Source organism: Miniopterus natalensis, chromosome 3, assembly GCF_054644295.1.
Source record: "Miniopterus natalensis isolate mMinNat1 chromosome 3, mMinNat1.hap1, whole genome shotgun sequence".
NCBI classification, from domain to species: Eukaryota; Metazoa; Chordata; class Mammalia; order Chiroptera; family Miniopteridae; genus Miniopterus; species Miniopterus natalensis.
Window position 1 is genome coordinate 14,283,368 of NC_142083.1, and position 24,959 is coordinate 14,308,326.

Genomic DNA, 24,959 nt, shown 5'->3' on the forward strand with positions numbered 1-24,959 from the left:
TATATCAACTTCCTGCAACAAGGCATACTACTCATCAGGGGGAAATTTCAGATATTTTGGTCAGAGGGAGTTAGGATAAGCTTATTATAGAGTAAGGAAATATACTGGAGCTTTGGGAAGCGCTTATGGAGCAGGGATCAGCACTTCCCTGGGGGAATATCAGGAAGTTGGGACAACTTTGTAGATATGTCTAGAAAACTGTAGTTTCTGTCTAGAAAACTGGAAAAAGAGTTTGAAGCTGACTTGGATAAGTAGTAACCAGGAGAGGAGGCTATTTGGTTGTATTGGGGGTACCTATCGCCTCTGCTTTTTCTAGTTCACTCACAGCTGCTGAGTGAGCTTATCTGATGCTGATATTCTGTTAAAATATTTGTGTTCAGCAGGGGAAACCATATCATAGCTCTTAGTTGCCAGGCGGGTACCAGCTATCAGCCGTTGGAGCTAATTTTCATTTTGGTCCTCATTACCTAACAGGTAGTTCTCTTGGACAATATATTTAAACACTTGGTACTTTCGTGTTTTTTGTGTATCAAATGGGTATACTAGCACCTTCATCAAGTGGATTTTGACACTGTTCTGTGATTTAAGATATACGTATCAATCAAAAGGACCAGGGCATGCAGTGAAGTTTTTAAAAAAGTTTCTCTTTCTTTCCCATTATATATTTATCACCGGTTGGCTGGTAGGGGTGTGGGGTAGCTCCTTGTCATCATTTTGGGTGCTAGGCTAAGAAGCCTTGCTATTTGGTATGGTACAGTAAAGACAGTGGCAGGCTCGTGGAACAGTTCATAAACCTTTCCAGAAAGAACCTACATCACAGCCACTTCAACTCCTAAATAGCCTCACAGAACCTCAGGATAGCAGAGAAGCTCAATCCCAATGGGCTATGAAGAGGGAGGCATGGAGGGATGGGCTCCATGGGGACAGAGTGAATGGCTGCCACCAACTGCGAGGCACTTAGAACGGTGACTGGTTCCATAATAAGTGGTTAATAAGTGCCAGATGTAACAATAATTAATGACTGATATGTTGTTATGATCTTCATTTTCCTTGTCTCCATAAGATTTATTAATTATTATATAACATATGTGAGTCTATTTTCAGATGGACTTTCCAAATGAAATAAACACGGGGTTTTTAATATCAATGTCTAACAATGAGATACTAAAAATATACTTTTTTAAACTGTATTGTGCTCAAATGGGTGACTCACAAAGCTAAACAATCTAATGTAATTTTATACTAAAATATTTCTAAAGTTTAGTTAGAGTATTTAAAATTTGAAACCTAGGGATAGATCATGGTGGTTGCTTATTTCATTTTTTGTACTGTTTATATTTGACTGATAAGACTAAATAATCTGGAGGTCCATTATGATGGTGCCAAATGGTACTCTAGACTCATGTAATGCTGTGATTGTGCAGCGCTAATTGAAAACATTACCATGGTGATTGCTATAGTGACACTTAAATTGGCATCAGTGCCAAGAAATCTTTATGAGACTCTCACGGTGTTTCACAGCACATTTCAATAATAGAAATGTAATTTTGCTGGCGTTTTTACTCATGTAAGCTCAGGAAAATGAATAGATGTATATAGTATATATTTTAAATAATAGATTTTTAAATAAAAATTCTTAAATGGAAATACTTATGATTTATATATGATTTTCTATTTTAATATAGTATTCTTCCAAATTACATTGTATTTCCTGTTTGAATTCTAAAAAAAAATTAAGAAAGGCTATATGTAATTCAACAGACTGAAGATTAAGCATTATAAATTTAATGTGTTTAGTTCCTCAACACATATTTTAAATATTCTGCTCTGTAAAAGACTGTTTTGAATTATACTCTGAAGAAGGAGAGAGTCACAAGTAATTTAAAGATAGCTAACCTTAACCGAGCATTTTTAAAGTCTTTCAAGAAAATTAACAGCAACTCTATGAGTATTAATAGTATTATTATTATTACTCTGTTTTCCAAATTAAGAAACACACATAGAGGTGTCTCACCAGAAGTTACATGACTAGCAGGTAGCACAGCCTTTTGGAATAATTTTGTTTGTGGTCTTAAAAAGTCTTCACGCTAACTCTCTGTCTTTAATATTATGTTCTCAATGATGTGAAGCAGAGAAAAAATATATCTTACTTTTACATGGTAAAGTCAAGGAAATATTACAACTGGGTAATAAATATTAATATTTAAGTAGCTCTATATTAGATTCCTAGGGCTACCATAACAAAGTACAGCAACCAGGGTGGGTAACACAACCCAAATTTATCCCCTTTCAGTTATGGAGGCTACACACCTGAAATCAAGGTGTTGGCAGGGCTATATTCTCTCCATAGACTTCACTAGAAGATACTTCCTAATTTCTTCCAGCATCTTGTAGCTTGGTTTGTGGCCAATCTCTACTTCTATCTTCACATGGTCACCTTTCCTGTATATGTGTATCCCTTCTCTTCTTATAAGAACACCAGTAATATTGGAGTAGGGCCCAGTCTAATTAAATATGACTTCATCTTAGAAGAAGACATGACTTGGGGGGGGGTGGATACACAATTCAACATACAGATGTATTATAGAATTGTACACCTGAAACCTATATAATCTTATTAACTGCTGTCACCCTAATACAGTCAATAAAAATAAAATAAAGTAAAATGCATACATAAATGCAGACATAAAAATACATTATTAACACTGGAGTTTATATTCTTCAAGTCTTTTCTATGCATATATATTATTTTCAGATTATATTTAAAGAAATTTTACTACAAAGCATAATTAGAATACACATTTTACATTTTTAGTCACAAAAAATTTATTATAAAAATTTAAATAGATATAAAAAAAAATTGAATTGAATCACCCCAAGCTGCTACAAAAATAAAATAATATAAAATACACTGTAATATTTTAAACAAAAATAAAATTTTAAAAATAAAAAATAGAAAAATAAAATAAAATATAACTATCTTAACTACATTTTTAAACACCTTACTTCCAAATGAGCTCACATTTATTGGTAAGGAATGGAATCCCCATATCTTTTTAGTGGACAATGTTAAGCCCATAGTAATAACTCTCATACTAGTGAAACAATATTTCTGGATTTCTCTTTTCCAAACGCATCTTAAGACTGTACTCCCCCACTTCTGAATTTAGACATGACTGTGGGATTTGCTTTTCCCACTGAAATGGGAGTGCACATGAGGGTATCTCTTCCTGTGGAAGGCCTGAGGGACAACAGGAGTTTCTCCATGTCCCTTCATTCTTATCTTTGCAGTCATGAGAGTGTGGTGATGAAAATTCCTTGCCTTGTGTTCCTGGTAATAAGGTTTATTACAGCCTCCCAGGAAAACCACAGTGGTCATATACCCAATGCAGAAATAAATATTTGTTTCTAATGCCACTGAGATTTTGAGGTTTCTGTTTACTACAGCACAACCCAGCCTATTGTTACGATGCATAAATATTTATTAGAAGTGATATGCTCTTCTAATAACAACAGAAAACATAAAATTTGAAGCATTGGGTGAAGGCCTGGCCAACCAGTAGTGAAGAAAGCCTTACCAGAGTCTCAAAAAATGGAAATTTATTTCATACAAGGGTATAATATTTAGTCAAGTTATCACTGTGATGGCTTGGAAGGCAGAAACTGGGCCAAATGAACTTGTAGCCCTAGGGGAAAATGTGGGAAAACAAAGTATCACTACAGTTGTATCATCAAAGCACTAGAAGAAAGAGACAAATCCAGAGAGCTATTGTCAGTTTGCTGGCAGAAATATAAGGAAATGAAGATGGCATGAACGAGGGACTGGCAGGTTGAAAGGGAGAGACAACTTTTCATGATAGAAGAAATATAACAGTTTTGTTGAAGATGGCTGATTGAAACTCCTGTAGCAAAAACAAGAGAATGGTCATCACAGATATTTTTAAAACCTTTGAATGGATGACATCAGCAAGATTAAGGACCCAGCTAAGAGTCTGTATCCCAGCAAACCCTTTCACTTAACAAAATGCATTATGTTAAAGACACTAAAGCTGTGGTTTGCCCAGTGAAGTCCAATAAAACAAAGGAAGCTATAATCAAGTCAAAATAGCAAGACTTGTGGAGTAGTGGTGAGAATATAAATATATAGAATCTGAGAATTATATTTAAATAGGAAAACATTCTATGGAATGCCTCTTGATATGAAACTGAATGGAGTCAAACAGATAAGGAACCATTTAGATTTTAAGAGAGTTGCTCTGCTAAAGAAACCACCAGCCCAGACAAACAAAAGTCTGGCCCTCATTGAGGTTTAAAATAAGCCAGGGACTCTATTGAGGTAAAACCATTGCTCAAGCTTTTGCTCTAACTGAAAATACCCCCTCTACTCAGCTACTTGGATAGCTCCCTTTTCTTCAGATATTTACTCAGATAACCCCTTCTCAATAGAGCCAACATGGAATTTCAGTTTCCTTCCCTTACCAAGTCACTATATTCAGGTCCAACCATACTGCTCTAATTTTTTTCAGTAGCATTGAACAGGTTCCATCTACTATGTGTTTTATGCTTTCTTATTTACTATGTTTATTGAATAGTGTTTGTCTGATCCTGCATGAATGCAGGTGGCAGGAGTCTTTGCACGGGTGAATGTGTTTTTTGTTGTTGCTTTTTTTAGTATCCCTAGCACCTAAAGTGTGTTGTGTGCCTGGCAATAGCAGGCACCAAATAAATATTTGAAGAATAACTGAATGACTCACTTTTAATAGACTAGATGCTCATTCAGACTATATATATATGTGTGTGTGTGTGTGTATATATATATATATATATATATATATATATATATATATATATATATATATATATCATGGTTGGTTTCCTAGAATCAGTCTGAGACTTGGATTTGATAAAGGTGATTGATTAAAAATGTGCTTCTCAGGAGAACACTATAAGGGAGAGAATGAAGCAGGAGAGAGACAGGGAAAGAACACAACACCAACATTGTCTCAGGATGAGTCTAGCCTTGGCCTGATCACAGAGAGAGGCTCTGAGAATGAAATGGAATGAGAGCTGACCCACCTTGAGATGAGGGGTCTGGCTATTTGTACCTCAGTGTTATGGACCATGGTGGTGAGTGGAGTAACACCCCTAGCGTGGTGGTTTTCATCAGCCCAGGAATATTCTCAGAGGAAGGGGTAGCTCTAAGCAGTTAGCACCAAAACCTCACAGTAGCTCGCTAGTAAGTATGTAGGCGACTTTGTCAATGAGATCTGCACGGAGCACCACAGCACCTACTATAGAATCAACACTTACAATAAACTGTGAATGTGCTTATTCCTTTAAAGTGGTTAATGCAATAGTTTACAATGACCTTCTCAAATCTCATTTATAGTTTTCTAGCCAAATGCATATTCTTTTATTGCATCTTAATAGAATATAATTATGTGATGACTTAATCAATAATTTCAGTTTGAAGAAAGGGAAGATTGTAATTATGTATTATAGATCTACTATATTTCTAGTCCCACATACAACCTGAACTCCTCCAGGGCCTCTCAGCAGTAAATGGCAGCTCTATATCTGTTGTTCAAGCCAAAGCCTGGGATTTATCCCTATCTCCTGCATTTCTATTCATTGCAAGCCAGTAAAAATATTCTTTTATCAGGATTATTGCAGTCACCTTCTCAGCACTTTCTTTGGGTCCTTTCTTGCCTTGTTAAGCCTATTTTTCATATGCCAGCTAGAAGTGGCCATTAAATATTATGTCATGATTGTCCTCTGCAGCAAACCCTCCTGGGATTTCAGTATCATAAAGGTTAGAACTCCCGATCATGGCCTGTAGGACTCCAGAAGCCGGCCACCTTTTTGACCTCAGAGTCTATAGCTCTCCCCTTGTTGACTCAACTCTAGGTACCCTTAGGTCCTTTCTATGACTTGAAGGCTTTGAAAATGTATATGCTTTCTCCCCCCAAACCTTCTTACCAAGTATTCACATTTTGTTAGTTTTTTTCTGGAACACTGTTCCTATTGAAATCCTCCTAACTCACTCCCAACTCCCTTCAACTTTCTGCTCAAATGTCACCATAATTGAAAGTCTCTTTTGAGTATATTATTAAAAATAACAGTACCCCTTCCAACACAGCTAACATATCTACCCATTTAACTTACTTCTATCTTCTATGCTAGCCTAATTACCATTCCCCTGTAAAGTGGATTTCTGAATTCCTCTCTTCTGATTTCCTCTCTTCTGATTTCCTACATTTTCATAGACACTCTGTTGTGCTTTGCTTTTTGTTTTTTGTTTTTTTCCTTCCTCAGAAGAAGTTATTGTCCTTATGTTGATAGGATGGTATGCATTTCTCTGGGCTTTATTATAGCCTGACTTATTCTGCATGTTACTTCATTGTGCCACACCCACTTTTAAATCCTTTTGTCCAGTTTCCAGTGTTTAAGAACATATTGACTGAAAACGTCCTCATTTGTGTGTGATAATATTAAGTGTTACCTTCGCTCCACCAATAATACCTTGTTAACCAACATTCTTAAATAGGTCAAGAGCATAGACAACTCTCTTCTAACAGCTTTAAAATCTCTGACAGACTAAAATGGTTTACTTATAAGGCATACTTCAAATTAAAATATTTCCAAATAATACCACCTAAATTGTCTTATTTTTTCCGTGTCCTGTTATATTTTAGGTAGTGCATTAATTGAGTAGATGCCAATTTCAAAAGGGGCATCTTTGTAGTAGGAGGTAATATATAAATTTTGATACGCTTGTTTCCCACTCAGGGGACCAATATTGGGGGGAAATGTGCTTGCCTATCTCCTTTTAATTGAAAGTCCATGTGTTTTTCATATAACAAAAAGTCATCAATCATTATTTTCTTAACCCAGTTCCACTATCCTTATAGATGTGGTTACTTTTATCAAATACTGTCAATAGGTTGTTTACATGTCTTTATATTTTATAATACTATATATTCTACATATGTCTTTATATTTTATTATGTATAATGTTATTATTGTTTGTTTGATAGGATATTGGAAAACTCTGATTTAAGAGCTCCTCTTCTGCTAACAGTTTATATTGCTGGTTTTCTAGGAAAGATCTAATTCTAATTTTTTGAAGCTGGGAGTTTAATGGTATTAACTATTAAGGAATACTATACAAAGTTAGCAGCTCATATTTCTGGGTGTTCTTTTAAAAATTATTTTTAACATTTATTTAGAGTAGGGAAGAATCTCAAATTCAACGTGACAATATTAGGGCATGGATTTTTGAAAAAAAATCAATAAATTCTTTTAGAGAACTTAAATATATATTCTAATTAAATATAACAGACTAATGATCAATTATATATATAGATATATTAATATATATCCACCTACATTTGTATAAGAATTATCAATTATTATAAAAAATAGTATATTAAAACATATATCCCTAAATAGATCCTTGATTACTATATAATACTCATAATTTTGATAAATATATGTGTCATTTATGTAACTGATCTGTCAGACTTATGTCTCCAACTGATATAAAAATATAATAGTGTACTGGAAATAATCACTGACCAAGGAATCAAATGAAATATGTAGGAATTTTGTCAAAACCACAAAATAACTGGATAATCAGAAATGTTTTCTTCATATCTCAAAACCTCATATATCTCCAATGGGAAAGGATTTAAATTATATGACCATATCTCACAGTTGTTTCTGTTTTGAAGATACATAGATCTATTTGTGTGGAACTATTTTGTTGATTACAAATTATATAATAAGGTACTAAAATCAATCACAGCTACTTGTTTTATATGCCTGAAAAACAAGAATGAAATTATTAAAATACTTTATCTGTGTTTAAACTGTGGGGATAAGATATGATAATATAATTTAATTTTGGATGCAGATTTTATATGCTGAACATCTACTTAATTATACTAATGCACATTTTTTCTTGATTCACAAATAGCCAAAAGCCATTTTTCTCAAATGCAATTGAAATATAATTAAGGGGACAGGGAATAATAATAAAACTAGCTACAGTTTTTAAAGTTATAAAGATTTAAGTGAATTCTCTGGTTACAAAATCAAAGTCAAACCAAATTTAAAATATTGCACTTTATAATGCATCTGATAGTATTTATTTATCAACAAAAAATGTGATTAAAATGCAGCGCATTTAAGGCTGATAGAGGTAATTAAACATAGAAAATTTAATAATCAGCTTGTTGCTATTGAATGATTAAAGGATATGAAGAATTTTTAATAAAATCTATGGGAATAGGTTTTATTTCCTAAATGTAAAGAATTATGTGAAGAATTATAAGAAAAATAAAGTAGATATTGCGTAAAAGGGCTTCAAAGTTCAAACAATCTACCATTTGTACCAATCATGTTGTGGAATTTATATTTAATTCCATGTTATACAAATTTTTTATGAATATTACTCCTACTTCACTGCAGATTGTAGTCTATTTGTTAGGGAAAAAACAGCATCTTTTATTTTTTAATTTATTTTTATTTAATTTTTTGGGGTGACATTGGTTAATAGGAGCATTCTTTTAAAAGACACATTTCCTCCCAGTTCAACTCTTTCTATATCTCTATTAACTTGTTTATGGAATGGACTATTAAATTAATCAATGTATTTGATCCCAGGCTCAAACAGGATTATCCATTTTATGCATGAATCATCAACCAATTAATTTTATAAATACATATTAAGTACCTACTGCATATCAATAACTGTTTTATACAAGGCACAGTCATTTATGAAATACCTCACCACCATACAAGTTACATTATAAGAAGTGGAAAGAGTCAATAAACATAGAATCCACTAAATGAAAGAGATAATCAAAATTCATGGTAAAGGATATTAAGAAAATAAATGTATGTTATGAAATAAATCAACAGAGACTGAGTGGGGTAAGCTATTTTTGAAAAAAGTTGTCTAGAAGACTTCTCAAAAAAGCTACATATCACACAGAGACTGAAAATGAGATGGTTGTGGGTGAGCCAGGTAAGATGGTCTCAGGTCAGAGTGCCAGTAAAGACAAAAACCCTGAACTGGGCAAGTGATTAAAGCACAGGAAGGAGGCATCCAGGCGAGCACATGTGGAACAACGTTCCTTAGCAGCGATATAGTTCCTGTCGCAAGTATTGTCATCAGTCATGCAGAATTCAAATCCTGGATGCCCTCTACCTCTCCACAGGTGCCTTCTACCCTGTGATATTAGTAAGCTGTTTTAACAAGCAAAGCCTCAGCTTAATCTTCCATCTAACACAGCTATCCTCTCTTTATAATAATTGCTGAGATGAAAGTTAAATAAAAACCATTCGAGAAAAGACTCAGCAAACTGCCTAGAATACAGAGGGCAAGTTAGAACAAATGTTGGTTGCCAGCATCCAGCATCATAGAAGTTAGTAGGTTGAGCCCAAGTCCAATGGCTTACCTTGATTTAATTCTCAATGCTTCTGTCTGCTTATATAACCTTGGGCAGTCATTGAACCTCTTTGCCCCTCAGTTGCCTCATAATAATATGAGGAACTATATAAGACTCTGCTTTAAAGGGTTGTCATAAGTATATAAATTAAATGATATGACAGTGAATCCTTTCCTTTCTACTATTAATTACGCCAAAGTGTTGTTGGCAGTAGCAGTACAAAAATTGCTTCTTTATTTTGACCAAGAATAGCAAAAAACTTGATTATTTTTCTAACAGAACTTCTTTTCACCCAATGAATGGCTTAATCATCACACAATTCAGAAATTAAGAATCTAAGAATTATATTTTATTTCTCATTTTTTTTCACTCTCCATAATGACCAATACACGAGACGGCAGTATTTAATCTTGTGACTATGTGGACTTTATCTATGCTTAGGTCTGGTGTTCCAGAAACAAACACTGAGGTGTGGATTCATGTGCAAGTGATTGGTAATAAACTGCTTCGATATCAGGAAGCCAGGGAGACAGTGGGAAAATGAAAGACGGGGGGATTATCCAAATAACGTGTGTCATTAGTCAAAGTACCAGCCCCTGCATGATTCTGCAGGGGAGCTCTGGGATATAAGTAACATGTAGGTTTTCATATCTCTGCACCTGTTAGAAAATGGCTCAGGGATTTTGTGGGAGGTTATTGTAAAGTTTGTGGGAGATGATTGCAGACACTTTAGGCTCCCTCTGCATGTGGGCAAAGTGGCTCCGGTAGCCAAAGGAAGTTCTCCAATGAGAGCTGCAGGTGCAGGCCATTAGAAGAAGCAAAAGCATACAAAAACTGCCGTGTGTGTCGTACGGGTGTGTGTGTGTGCGTGTGTGTGTGTGTCCACATTAAAAATCAAAGGGAACCTGATCAGAGTATCACTGTCCACTTCAAACCATTTCTCTGTATGCCATTGTCAGCTCTTACTGGACTAGATCAATAAATTCTAACTGATCTGCCCTTTAACCAAACCCTTCTCTTCCCTCTAACTTATTTTCGACTCTGTAGCCGGATTGATCTTTGATAAACATGCCATGTTAAACTCTTCCAACGGCTTTCCAGTGCACTGAAAATGAATGCAATTTTTTATTCTAGTTCTGATGCCTATGGGATCCTAGTCCCTGCCTGTCTCTGACTCCATCTAACACAATTGGACTTTTCTGCTGAAAGGCTTGCATTCCATCTAAAGTGGGCATTGTAGCTAGAACAGACCTCAGGAAATAAAGAGTGCTCTCCAATTTCTCTGGCCAGGGTGATCTGAAATGATGATGGCCAAAAGAAATCTTCCAGTGAGAAGAAGTCAGGGTAATCAGTGTGGCAAACTAAGAAATTTGTCGTGTTTTATCAAAGTGAGATATCAGCTGCCCTTCAGATTCTCTGCCTCATTTTCCACTGCACCATTACTAAGCAACAGCATGCAGGGCATGTTCTGAGCTAGTGGCTGCTAGATGGTACTTTTCCATTACACTTTTTTAACACTCTTTGACATTGTAGTTTTCTGATATGAATTTCAGAGTTTCATATTGCTTATGGTTAAATTTACCAGTTTCACATAGTTTACAAGATTATGAATAGCCACATAAAGTCCTGATAAAAGAAAATTCTCATCACCTGAGATTTCAAAGTCAAGAGTGACATGACCTTGATTTATTTATTTTACTGTTGAGCGTGTGGATTTGTGGCCATACGTGTGTATTTTGTTAAGTAAGCGTATTTTTTAAATAAAAGGTACGGAAATCAGGGTACATGTTGGACAGAGCCAATGGCTCTGGACCATAGCAAGCATCCATACTATTTGTCGATCACCGTTCTCCATTCCACTGTGTTGGAGAGAGAGTTTGCTTTGAGACACCATCTCGACTTATTACAGAAGAAGGGCCAAGCAAAGGAAAACCCGCAGGAGGAGAAAGAAGAGAAGAAGGAGAAACAGCTTATAAAATTTAGTAGATTGTGGGTGGAAAACAGTTTTCTTTAAAGTACATAGTTCACATATATGCATAATTTAATAAATAATCCACTTTTATTAGTCTTAAGGCCTCTAGGAGTAATCAGTATGATCTTTGATGTATTGTAGAGATTAATTTTTTTCAAAATATTTAGTACTTTATATTACAAATATATTCACATTTATATGCTGCAATATAATTATATTAAAGCCAGTCCTAAGTTCCTGTTCAGTTTATTTGTAGTATATATGCCTTCCTAGTTATCTATATGAGTTTTTAAGGATCGTTCACTGATGGATCATAGAAAGATAATGTATGTATAATATATTATATATAAAATTTAAATAACATTTAGAAACGTTTTGCAGTTTACAGGTTCTTTGAAAGTGAAACACAGCCTAATAGACCATTTTCTCCCCCTACTCCTCAGGGGAAATAGACGGTACATTGAATCTGATATCCTGCCGAAGCCGCAGATAATGAGGACTTACCATTGCCTACCACTATTCATCTGGACCTATATGTTTTATACAGTTGATGCTCTCCCATTACAAGGAAAAGCTAACAGGGATTTCCCAAGCAAAAGGATGCCGAGTTTGACAAAAGATCATGGTAAAACGCTACATCGCACCAAGCGCGGCTGGATGTGGAATCAGTTCTTCTTGTTGGAAGAGTACACGGGTACAGATACACAATATGTCGGCAAGGTAAGAATTCTTATATGATAATAAGAGGCTGAAAGTGGTTTATTTTTTACAGCAACTTTTCATGTCACTAATGATTACTCAGACAATATCTGACTAATTACAGTGTGCAAAAGGCATAATATTGTACATTATTTCAGTAGGGTAGGGTAAGGAATGTGATTTATTCAGGTAGCTAAATATAGGTCAGTATTCATAGTAAGCCTCAAAATAAAACAAGGTATATGTGGACTTAATTATTAATCAGTTACATATGATTTAATCTTATGTGTGTACATCTAAAAGATTTTTTTTAAAAATTTCTTTGAAATTTAATTTAAAGTCATGGGCAAATAAAAACTAGTGTGTTATAGGAGGCAATATGAAGTGCAATTATGATATACCAACAATGACTAAAATATCCCTACTGATGAATAATTTATAATTAAGGGTAGTGTGATATGTATGAGTCATAAATAAACACAAATACTTCTAGATGCTTCAATTTCTTAGTATCCGTCAAACTGAACTACTTCCTGCCTACAATCCAGAGCAAAGGGCTTGCGGCAGAAGGAGGAAGAAAAAAATAGAAAAAAGAAACTATCTTTAGCAGATTTAATAGCATCCTCGTAGCAGGATGCCGCTGCTCATTATCTTGATGTACATTGTTGATGTTCATTAGCAGCCAAGGGCAAGTGGCCATGGAAAATACATAACCCCTTCTTGTATTCAATTTTGAGCAAATGGATTCATTGCCTCTCTCCTTCTCTTTCCTCTGTGTCTCAGATTATGTGAAATGCTCTTTCTGATGTCCAAAGTTTTCTATTTATCTATCTTCCCCTTACCAATCTCATTCATACTATTTTATATGCTGGGCAATTCCTGTATTCACTGTGCATTATCCCCTATTTATGCCCCCTAATTTCACATCATGAGAATAAAACATAATAAACAATTATGAATACTAATAATGCCCATAGATCCTTATTTATTTTTCTTGATTCTTGGCATTTGTTCCTAGAGGTGATTGAAATGATATGAGTATTGCTCGATTCACTGCAGCATCAGGCAAATAAGACAGAACAGGCAAAAAGTATAAACAAAAAAGTACCTGATATCACAAAAAATGTGCCTATTGCTTTTAAACCAGAAGAAATACATTCATCTGTGAAATTTCCAAAATCTTGACCCGATTCTTCCTTTTGTGTGTGCGACCGTATATGGTTTCAAATGCAGCTTCCGTTACCAGAAGTCTATTATTTCCGCTTCTCTGGAAATCTCTGTCCTCATTTGCCCCATACAGTTCACCCGATGATTCTTTTCTCTCTCTCATTTCTCCTCAGGTTAGTCATTCGGCATCCTCCAGCATCCCTCACTTAACATCACTATTCACTCCGTAGTTAATAACTAACATCATGATATTTCAAGTTCAACTGACAAGTGTTTGTATCTGAGAACTTGAAATTGCTTTGTGATTCTTTTTCTAAGGCGGTGCACAAAGGGCACGTCCGGCTCATGGGGCCTCATATAAAGGGTTTCATCCTGGGAGACTCACAGACACAGAAGAATAAGCACAGATGAGAAGAGATACTTGTAATCTTAAGGCAATCAAGGCTCCGCTACAAGCCTTTCTTTTTAGCTGTACACAAAAATGCTTCCTTTTGAAAACTGAGTGTGCATTGATTAATTAACCACTGTTACTGCACTGACATTTTATTTTATTATTTTTTAGATTTTATTATATATTTTTTATTAGATTGATTGAAGTGACAATGGTTAATAGGATCACATAGGTTTCAAGTGTACACTTCTATGTTACATTATCTGTATATTACATTGTTTGTCAATCAGGGAAGACTACTCAGCCATAAGAAAAGATGAAACACTGACATTTGCAACAACATGGATGGACCTTGAGAATATTATGCTGACACTTTAAAACACACATATGCTTTAGCTCTTTCTATACCATTTTGCTTATTTTTAATTAGTTCTGTAATCAGTCAAAGAAAGCTAACAGTGTGTATATAGTTTTATTTAATTACTTTTCATAAAATGTTATCACTTGTCTTGGGAAAATAACCTATTTTATTTTATTTTATTTTATTTTATTTTATTTATTGTATTATTTTTACCTCTGACAATTAAAGTGTTCAATTTCTTTTTTTTACGTTGTGGTTTAACTTTATTTTGTTTTTTTTCATTTTTAAAAAGCTAGAGATGTGTGCATTTTTAAATTTATTTTTATTTTTATTTTTTTATAATTTTTATTTTTGTTTAAAGTATTACAGATGTCCCTTTTCTCCCCAATGACCCATTCCCCCCCGTTCCTTCCCCCTCCCCAGTCACTCTCCCCACCATTGTCCGTGTCCTTGGGTTGTGCATATACGCATACAAATTCTTTGGTTACTCTCTCCCCCTCCACCCCCTCTCCTCCTTCCCTCTGACATTTCGTCAGTCTCAACTATGCTTCCATGTCATTGAATCTATTCTGCTCATCAGTTTATTAAGTTCTTTAGATTCTATGTATAAGTGAGATCATGTGATATTTTTCTTTCGCTGCCTGGCTTATTTCACTTAGCATAATATTCTCCAGGACCATCCATACTGTCCCAAAGGGTACAAGATTCTTCTTCTTTACAGCTATGTAGTATTCCATTTTTATTTATTTATATTTATTGACTTTAGAGAGAGGGAGAAGGAGAGAGAGGAGACAGAGAGAGAGAGAGAGAGAGAGAGAGAGAGAAACATTAATTTGTCATTCTACTGTTTATGTATTCCTTGGATTTTTGTATGTGCCCTGACTGGGGATCAAACCCGCAACCTTGGTGCATCAAGATGATGCTCTGACCAATGAGCTACCTGGCCAGGGCCTAAAGTGTTCAGTTTCCTGTGCTTATTTATCTTTGACAAATAGGTCATGAGCCAAAGTGGAAAGCCCATATATAATAATCAGAATTTTCCTCAAATGAGCATCAAATCAGTGTGTCAACTATTTTATAGTATTCATGGAAAACAATATGTACATGAAAGAGAGATTTCAATGAAAACACTTATAATACTTTCTGAAAAAAACAACATACAAAATGCACTCTTGTTTTGTAACAGGGCCTGTCTTATATATGCCCTACACCACATATCTACCTCACTATGAAAGTGGGCTTCCAACTACTTTTTAGCATTTCTTAAGTTCGTAAGAGTCTATAAACTCTCTCCGAACCTGCTGTCCTGGCTTTTGACATTATTATTAATTAGTATATACAGAGGCTAGCTAGACTCATGTCCCTAAACTTGGTTGAACACGTGAGTTTTAATGAGGATTTCGGTGCTTGAACAGCACAGATTGTCTCTTTGGTCGATTACACTGTTCTGGCTGCCCAGGGTAACACAAACTTAGCCCTCCTGGTTCTGCTGCAGGGACGATATTACGTGTGATATAAAGGCCTCTCATACCAGGACCAGGACTGGGAACAAAATAGGTAGCTTCTAAAGCAAAGAGATTTTCCCAATTCTTTCTTAGTTTTACAGAAGTTAGGTATTCCAGAAAATAAGACCCATATTAATTAATAGGTGATATAAAACTATATAAAGTCAGAAAGGTATATAATCCTTGAATGTAAAATCGAGAGTTTAATTTTGAATTTAGAGGAAGCAGTTTTAAAACAAATAAAAGAGTAGTAGCAAGATTTAATAAAATCTACATGTGCACACACTCAAACATGCAGCTTACAAGGCTCAGTCCTGATTGTGCCATTTAATAATTATGCAGAACTTAGAAGTCGATTGAACTTCCCAAACCTCAGATTCTTGTAAGGTTAAATAAAATTGTCATTAAGATTTCTTTAACTGCAAATTTCTGGTATTTTCTAAGATTGTAGAGAAAGTTGTATATGTGGGCATGAGGAGCTAGTAAAAATGTAATACAAATTTACATGTGGATAATCCAAGGAGGTGGGATTGCATATTGCAGAATAAAGCACACACTCTCACACACACACACACACACACACACACACACACACACACACACACTCACACACACACAGAGACAAATCTAGTGGGCTAAAGATAGGCCATTACTGTGAAAGGCCCAGAATTCCATGCTGAGTTGCTTTTACATGGTATTTGAGTACCTCCTGAAAGCTCTTGTACAAATTCAGAGCACAGTCTGGGGTGATCAATTAACTTTCACTGTCCGGATAGACTTGAGGAGCAAGAAAATGAATCAAAATGATATTTTTATAAGGAAATACTATAGAATGTTTCCTTATGTCATTTTTGCATTTACAATACAGGAGAGAAAAGTCAGAAATGTTGAAATTAAGAGCAATCTTTGTTTTTCACAATAATTCCATCTGAAGCTTGGTTGCTTACTTTTGGCTGAAACTGTTAGACGTTGACTAATTCTGTTTTCTGCACCAAGAAAAACCTTTGGTTCTTACAAAGAGAATGACAAAGCCATAGCAATTGCCATGTACCTTCCCTGTAATTTGAAGACACACATGTAATGAATTACTTAGGAGAACTAGTAATACTGCTCAGGAGAAGAACTAAAATACATTTTTTCTTTATAATTGAATTTACCGGGGTGACTCTAGTGAACAAAATTACACAGGTTTCAGGTGCACAACTCCACAACACTAGCAGCACAGCGAAGGCTTTTACTATTTGGTTACAGAATCTTCAGGTGCATTTTATTTTTTGTGAGTTAGATTTCAATGTTGTCATGGATTAATAATTAATTGGTCATATGCCTATTATTGAGAATTAAGCAGAATTTGCCCATTTTAATTGCATTGTTTGTCTTCCTTTTGTTAAGTTGTATGAATTCCTTATATAGTTTGGATATTAACCCTTTATCAGATGTGTCATGGGCAAAAATGTTCTCCCATACAGTGGGCTCCCTTTTCGTTTTGTTGATGGTTTCTTTGCTGTGCAGAAGCTTTTTATTTTGATGAAGTCCAATTTGTTTATTTTCTCCCTTTCTCTTGCCCTAGGAGATATATCAGCAAACATATTGCTACTAGAGATGTCTGAGATTTTGCTGCCTATGTTTTCCTCTAGGATTTTTATGGTTTCATGTCTTACATTTAAGTCTTTTACCCATTTTGAGGTTATTTTTGTGTATAGTGTAAGTTGGTGGTCTAGTTTTATTTTTTTGCATGTATCTGCCCAATTTTCCCAGCACCACTTACTGAAGAGACTGTCTTTACTCCATTGTATGTTCTCGCCTCCTTTATCAAATATTAATTGGGCATAATGGCATGGGTCAAGTTCTGGGTTCTCTGTTCTGTTCCACTGATGGATATGTCTGTTCTTGTGCCAGTACCTGGCTGTTTTGATTACAGTGGCTTTGTAGTTTAACTTGATATCTGGTATTGTGATCCCTCCAACTTTGCTCCTTTTTCTCAAGATTGTCGTGGCTATTCTGAGTCTTATTTGGTTCCATATAAATTTTCTAAGTGTTGGTTCTAGATCTGTGAAATATGCTGTTGGCATTTTAATAGGGATGCATTGAATTTATAGATTGTTTTGGGTAGTATGGACATTTTAATGATGTTACCCTTCCAATCCATGACCATGGTATATTTTTCCATTTGTTTATGTCTTCCTGTATTTCTTTTTTCAGTGTCCTGTAGTTTTCTGAGTACAGCAATTTTACATCTTTTGTTAAGTTTATTCCTAGGTATCTTATTTTTTTAGTTGCAGTGGTAAATGGGGTTGATTTCTATTTCTGAGAGTTCATTATTAGTGTATAAAAATGCCATAGATTTCTGGGTGTTAATTTTGTATCCTTCTACCTTTCCAAGTTTATTTATTAAATCTAGTAGTTTTTTTGGTGGAGTCTTTAAGATTCTCTATGTACAATATCATGTCATCAGAAAATAATGACAGTTTTGTTTCCTCCTTTCCAATTTGGATGCCTTTTATGTTTTCTTCTTTTCTGATCACTGTAGCTAGGACTTCCAGTACTATGTTGAATAAGAGTGGTGAAAGTGGATGCCCCTGTCTTATTCCTATTCTTAGGGGAAATGGTTTTAGTTTTTGCCCATTGAGTATGATGTTGGCTATAGGTTTGTCATATATGGCCTTTATTATGTTGAGGTATGATCCCTCTATTTCCACTTTGCTGAGAGGTTTTATTAAAAATGGGTGTTGGATTTTATCAAATGTTTTTCTGCATCTATTAATATGATCAAGTGATTTTTGTCTTTCAATTTGTTTATGTGATGTATCACATTTATTGATTTATGAGTATTGTACCAGCTTTGCATTCCCAGAATAAATCCCACTTGGTCATGGCGTATGATCTTTTAATATAGTGCTGGATCTGATTTGCTAATATTTTGTTGAGGATTTTAGCATCTATGTTCATCAGGGATATTGGCCTGTAATTCTCTTTCTTTCTGGTATCTTTGTCTGGTTTTGGAATTAGGCTAATGCTGGCCTTGTAAAAAGAGCTTGGAAATGTTCCTTCCTCAATTTTTTGAAATAGTTTGAGGAGGGTAGGTGTTAGCTCTTCTTTGAATGTTTGGTAAAACTCCCCTGGGAAGCCATCGGGGGCAGAGCTTTTGTGTGCTGGGAGCCCTTTGATTATTGCTTCAACTTCATCAGCAGCTATCAGTATATTTAAATTTTCTGACTTTTCCTGACTGAGTTTTGGGAGTTTGTATTTTTCTAGGAATTTATCCATTTCCATTTCATCCAGGTTGTCCAGATAAGTATTTGATTTTAATATCTGGTTATTGAAGGACATTTATTGCATGAAGGAATGCCAAACTTACAGGAGTAGTGATTATTCTTTTTTTAAAGAAAAACATTATTCATAAAATAATTTTGAAATATCAACTTCATTGGTTATCACTTTAATTCAGAGATATATATTTAGCCTTCATTTTGCTCAGGGCAATCAACATAGTGTCCTGAAACTGCCTATAGGTAGTCACCATCTAAATATAAGACATCTTTTTTACAGAGTTAGCTCTAAATTTTTCATAGTTTTAATGAAAAAAATTACTATTTTATAGCTTAAATCATCATAAGTGTAATTATAGAATCCTAGAATGGAAGGAGATCTAAACATTTATCAGGTTCCTGATTAAAATTAGATACAATTGATTTAGATGTTAATTAAAACCATGAAAACACAGGTATCAACTGAAAAACAGCATTCTGATTTATATTAAATTGAGCTATGGAATTGTTGGGTAATCAAGCTATTGTACTACGTATGTTGACATATACACTAAACTTTGATATTCCCCAAAGCATACATAAAGTAATGTATTTGGACAGTCAGTTTTCTCTTAGGCTTTAGGATACATCAGTTTGATGTGTATAGACACAGAAATAAAGTCTCAAACTTCCTGTGGCTGTTTGATAAATTTTTATAGTATTACAGTGTTTTTCAGAATCAAAATAAATTACCTTTATAAAGGTTTTATAATGTCATTACTTATGGTCCAGTACATGTAGCAGCTGCTTCTGATTTAAAAGCACATTATATCCCCAAATTCTCTTATAGCTTGGTTGTTTAAAACTGGAGACACGTGAGGAAAATATTAAGCATTAAGACTAGATTCTTGGGACAAGGCACAAATGCTTCTTTGACACAGATTTCTTTAAAAATTGACTTTTATAATAGAGTGTTATCATTTAATTCTCACTGCCAGTACTGTATTATCCCATCACTGCATGGCACACTAAATAACCTTTTCATGTGACTGTATTTTAATTTTCAAAACATATTACATGCTGTTTCCTGAATGATACCAATATCTTGGACAAAATGTCTATGGGAAAAGAACTCACATTTACTTAAGTAGAATTCAAAGTATTCAATACCATTGTACAACCCAGCCTCTGTGCTACGTCCCCATAACTGCGTAGCCTTAGCTCTAGGCAGAGTTAAACTTTCCTCTTCCATATACTTGACCTCTATTTTATCATGCTCACAGGCCTTTGCCCAGGAAATACCTAAGCACTCTTCCCTAATTTCATCTCTTCTCCTTTGTTTTAAGTCTAATCTCAAATGCATGAAGCCCATACATGAGGCCCAGCTTCATCCACCCAGGTGAATTCCCCGTCAGAATTCTGTCACCTACCAAAACCTCATTCATGGCCCAATTTTAATTATTTTGGTCCACTATTTCATCACCTAGCATCTGTGACCTTTGAATCTGTGTTGGGTCTAAGTTCTCCAAAATGTTTGACATCATGTATTTACTCAAAATTAATATTCAGCTGCTCTCTCAGTAGACCTTTGTTAAGCATTTACAATCTGGGAGGCTGACACTATGAAACACGAAAAGAGCAGATAAATCTTAAAACAAGTATATTCCCTTCCCCTGACACATTTTGCCTCAAATGCAATCCCTTTTCTGTATTTCCATTATACTTCAGGATCATAATTGCAACCAAGCCCTCCCCATTTTGCTTTATGCCCTCAAACAGCACATACATTAGATTCACTTTCACTCCAAAATAATGTCTATGTACTTAACTCAGATAATTTTAAACAGGTACCAATGATTAAAACATAGGATTAAACAAATTCTGACTGAATACAGAGTTGTAACTACTCCCAGAAACATCTACATATAAAATTTTAGTAAAGTATTTTTTTGGTATAATACAAATACCTGTTAAATAATTTAAAAACTATTAGGGTGTGGTAGAAAAATGTTTATTAGTATGATTATCAAGTTGTGTGTGATTTTTCCTGCCATCGGTTTCAGTGCTCTTGTCCTATTTCTAACATTCCAACATTCTCTTCCTTTATTTCCAAACTTTTAGAACATCAAATCTACCCTTACATAGTTATCAGTATTAAAATAAAGAAACTTAAATAGAAGTAGTAGAGTCTCCAGCAGAGAACACAGAGAGGGACAGGAAAAAAAGGCTTAGACACAGGCACCATCAAGAGTATGAAAATGTCTAATTTTTAAAATTTCTCGTTATAATGTTCAATTTTTCTTCATTTTTATTCAATTATTAGATGAGCAGTCAATTATATTTTATGTTTCTGATTAGTTGTTGTATTATTAATATAAAATATTGCCCTTTATTTTTGATACTATTGCTGCTTAAAGTTTACCTTCTCTGATACAAATTCACCCACAACCAACAAATATACGATTGTGTTTGTGGTGTTTATCTTTCTCCACCTTTTTGTTCTTAGGCTTTTTGTGTAATTCTGTTTAAAACTCAGATCTTATAAACAGCAAAAACTTGATTTATGTATTTCTATCCACTGAAAATCTTTAACATTTAATTGAAATGTTAAGTCCGTTCATATATCATGCAATTTCTGATACATTTGGATTGAATTCTACTGTTTTCTTGTTTTAATTTACTCCACTGTTCTTTAAACATTTGCTTCTGCTTTTCTAACATATTTAAGGGCAATTCAATATATACTTTTTTAAAAATCTGAATTTAAATTCTTTATAAATAATACTTAACCTATTATGATATAAATTAAAATAACATTATGTATTTTAGTATACAATGCAATAATCTCACAACAGTATAACTTCATTTCCCCTGTGGGACTTTATTCTATTTTTGTCATATATTTCCTTCTGTGTATACTGTAAGATGTACCATACATTGCTAATCTTTATTTTTAAGCATTTCAATATTGATTTAAAAACTTAAAATTAATGAAATATTTTATATTATATATTATATTATATTTTAATTATATTATTATATTTTCATACATAATTACCATTTCCATCAGCAAAGTTTACTCTGCTGATTTGAATTTCTCTTACTATCATTTCCTTTCAACCTGAAGACTCCTTTTTGCATTACTTGTAGTGGAAGATCTCTGCTCAGTTTTAAACTTTATGGCTCTTTCTTTTCTCTGAATTCCTTGGAGTCTTGCTGTATAAATGATCAGCTTAAAAGTCAGCCACATGTTACATATACAGAGTATTCAAAGTTTAGGGCCATCTTTCCTGTGGCTTCTCCTGTTCCTAGATTTCCTTCTCTCAATCTTTAGTCATGATGGTAGCCCTGAATCCTGATCTCTAAGCACAGACATGCACACACACTTGTGTGCACAAACTTACTTCCCTTCCTTCTTTCCCTTCCCAGTTCCATTCCTTCCTCCATCCCTCCCTGCTTGTCTTTTTCTCTCTCCCCCCTCTGCCCATTACTCTTCTCAAGCAGAACTATTTCCACTCACTCACTGCTTCTAGGTCTTGTCTCTTCTTGAGCAATACAGAAGACATGGATTACTTGCAAACCCACACTAACTTGGCAACTCTAATTTTCATTCCCTGCTGATGAAATCTCTGTTCAGTTTCTTAGAATTCTTGCTGACATTATCTGCCTTACTTAGAGTTGTACTAAATATTTGAGGATGTTAATAGACTCGGGGGATCAAATCTCTGTGATTCCCTCCTCCCTGAGATTGTATTCTGCAGTTTCTAGCCACTGTGGCAGATCTGAACTCTACCCACTCACTTCTCAGCCCAATAATACTGGTTCTCCACTTGAGCTCTAATTACATATTGTCTCCAACCCCATAACCATAAAGTAGCCTCTGTAAGGGGGATGGGCAGTGACTGTTCAATGGTACAGAATTTAAGTTTAGGATGATGGAAAAGTCCTAGGGATGGATGGTGGTGATGGCTACACAACCATGTGAGTGGACTTAATGCCACTGAATTTTATACTTAAAAATAGTAAAAATGGTCAACTGAACATTATGTATGTTTTACCACAATTTTAAAGAAGTCTGTTCACCATAACTGTCATAAACTTCAGAATGTTATTACTATATAATTTGACTTCTAGTAATGCCTTGTATACAACAGAGTTCAACAATATTTTCTTTCTTTTTTTTTGTAAAATAAAAAATTCAATTTTCTTAGGAAAAAATTAAAGTTCTTATTTAAAAAAAATTCAATCAATGCAAAGATAAAGTAAAGAATGAAAGCTCCCTTGCACTTCCAGGGATGTTACCAAAAACAGAAAGAAAAACGAAAAGGCTGGTAATGGTACAGGCCACCAAAAGCTTAACTCAAAATCACAGTCTTTGCAGCTCCTCCTCTATTAGTTGGTGTCTGGAGTTATCAAACTGTCATCAGACTGTCCACTGTCAGGTTTGTCAGTCTGTATGTGGGTTTACTTTGGTCATACGGTTCACAGTTATTCTCTGTGGATATACTTTTTAATGCAATTATTTTGTGAGGACAAAACCCCCAATACAAAGATTGCCTTTGAGAAACACATCAAAATGTGAATATGAAGGTTTCATGCACCACTAAGGAAAGATTTTAAATAATTTTCTGAGTGCTAAGTCAAAATAAGCTCTCCCCAAACCCCACAAAGCTACACTTACAATTTTTGTTTCATGTTTTATTATATAAGGTAGAGCTTTCAAGCGCTTAACATCATAGGTGATGGTGTAAATCAGTTCCTTACTCTAAGTCGCTTTAGGGATAGAATTGTTGGCATTTTGATGTCCTCTGGCATATTAAGAAATGCAATGGCACTCTTACCTTCCTGGCAAAGAACTCAAACCTTCAAGTGGAAATCTGCAGTAGCCATTTGTAAACATTTTTTATTCACTTCTTGTCTGGACCAACCCATCTATATAGTCATACTTCTGCTTTTCCAGTCACAACGTCTCAAGCACCCGTGAGATCAGTAATTACTGTCCCTTCTTTCCAGTGCAATTTTGAACACCTCCACTTATTCCACCAGCACATCAGTGAGAGTAAGAGGGCAGAAGTCAGGCTCACCAGTTATTTTTTGAACTATCTAAACGTTTATTATTCTGTATATATAACAGAGTTATGTAAAGTAAATATCACATCACTATTTTGTTTTTACTGCATTTTATAAAAATACCTTTGTCATATCTATTCAGATTGCTTATTTTTAAAAATACAGATCACTATGCCCCTCTCCCTCAGTTCAGTTCCTGGCACATATTAGCACTCAACTTAATGTTGAATTTAATCTAAGCTTTTGAGCACAGGACTCTGTGATGCTATTGTCATTATTTTAATTACTGCAAGATAGAGATAAAAATGAACAGGCAGATATCTTCCAAACCCATTGAACTACATTAGTAGAGTTTTGCAAAGGGACAAAAAATCACATATTATGCCTAATTTGCTTAATTATTTTTATAAATACAAAAACATAATTTTGCTCACTTAAGATGGCCTTTACTTAAATGAAAATATGACCTTAAATATGGTACAGAAAGGGACAAATTAAGTTTTTAAATATGTGATATGGGATACTTAGGTAAAATTGAGCTGTATTAAATAATATAAATATTACATGTTATTTTGCTTATTTTTCAATGTATTTTAAGTTGTAAAAATGCATTTTAAACACTGTTTTGAACCTAAAATTTATTCATGATATTAAAACAGATAATGATATCACAAAACAAAGTTAAAGAAAGGCCATTCAAGGGCATATTTATTAAAACATGTTCCCTAAGGTATATTAGGGCAGAGAGACATACACTCAAATCAGTGACATTTTTTGTTAGAATCACTTGAAAAGCTTTGGTTCTAGAAGGGTTTTAAACTGATGGATAATATTCTATAATTAAATGTTTGTGATCAATTTAAATTTAGTTTCAACTGTGAATCAATAGTGATAATGGATTGCACTGCCAATCTTCAAGTAACTTCTTTAGTAAGAAAATGCAAAATATAATTGATGCCATACAGATAATTGCAAACTAATGTACAAAAACAAATGATATACTATTGATGCAATCATATATCTAGCAGAATCTTCCACAGACTATATAGATCTTGGTAGCTTAGGTTTTTCAATTTCTTAAACTCTTAATG

General features: G+C 34.4%; 1 protein-coding gene across 1 annotated transcript in view; it reads left to right on the forward strand.

Moving 5' to 3' along the window:
- The window catches only part of CDH9 (cadherin 9), an 89,487-nt gene that overhangs the window by 19,818 nt on the left and 44,710 nt on the right, over positions 1-24,959 (forward strand). The window contains exon 2 of the mRNA XM_087815333.1: positions 11,871-12,147. Coding sequence (XP_087671459.1) covers positions 11,920-12,147 — 228 coding nt within the window. The 5' untranslated portion in view covers positions 11,871-11,919. The remainder of the gene's footprint in view (positions 1-11,870; positions 12,148-24,959) is intronic.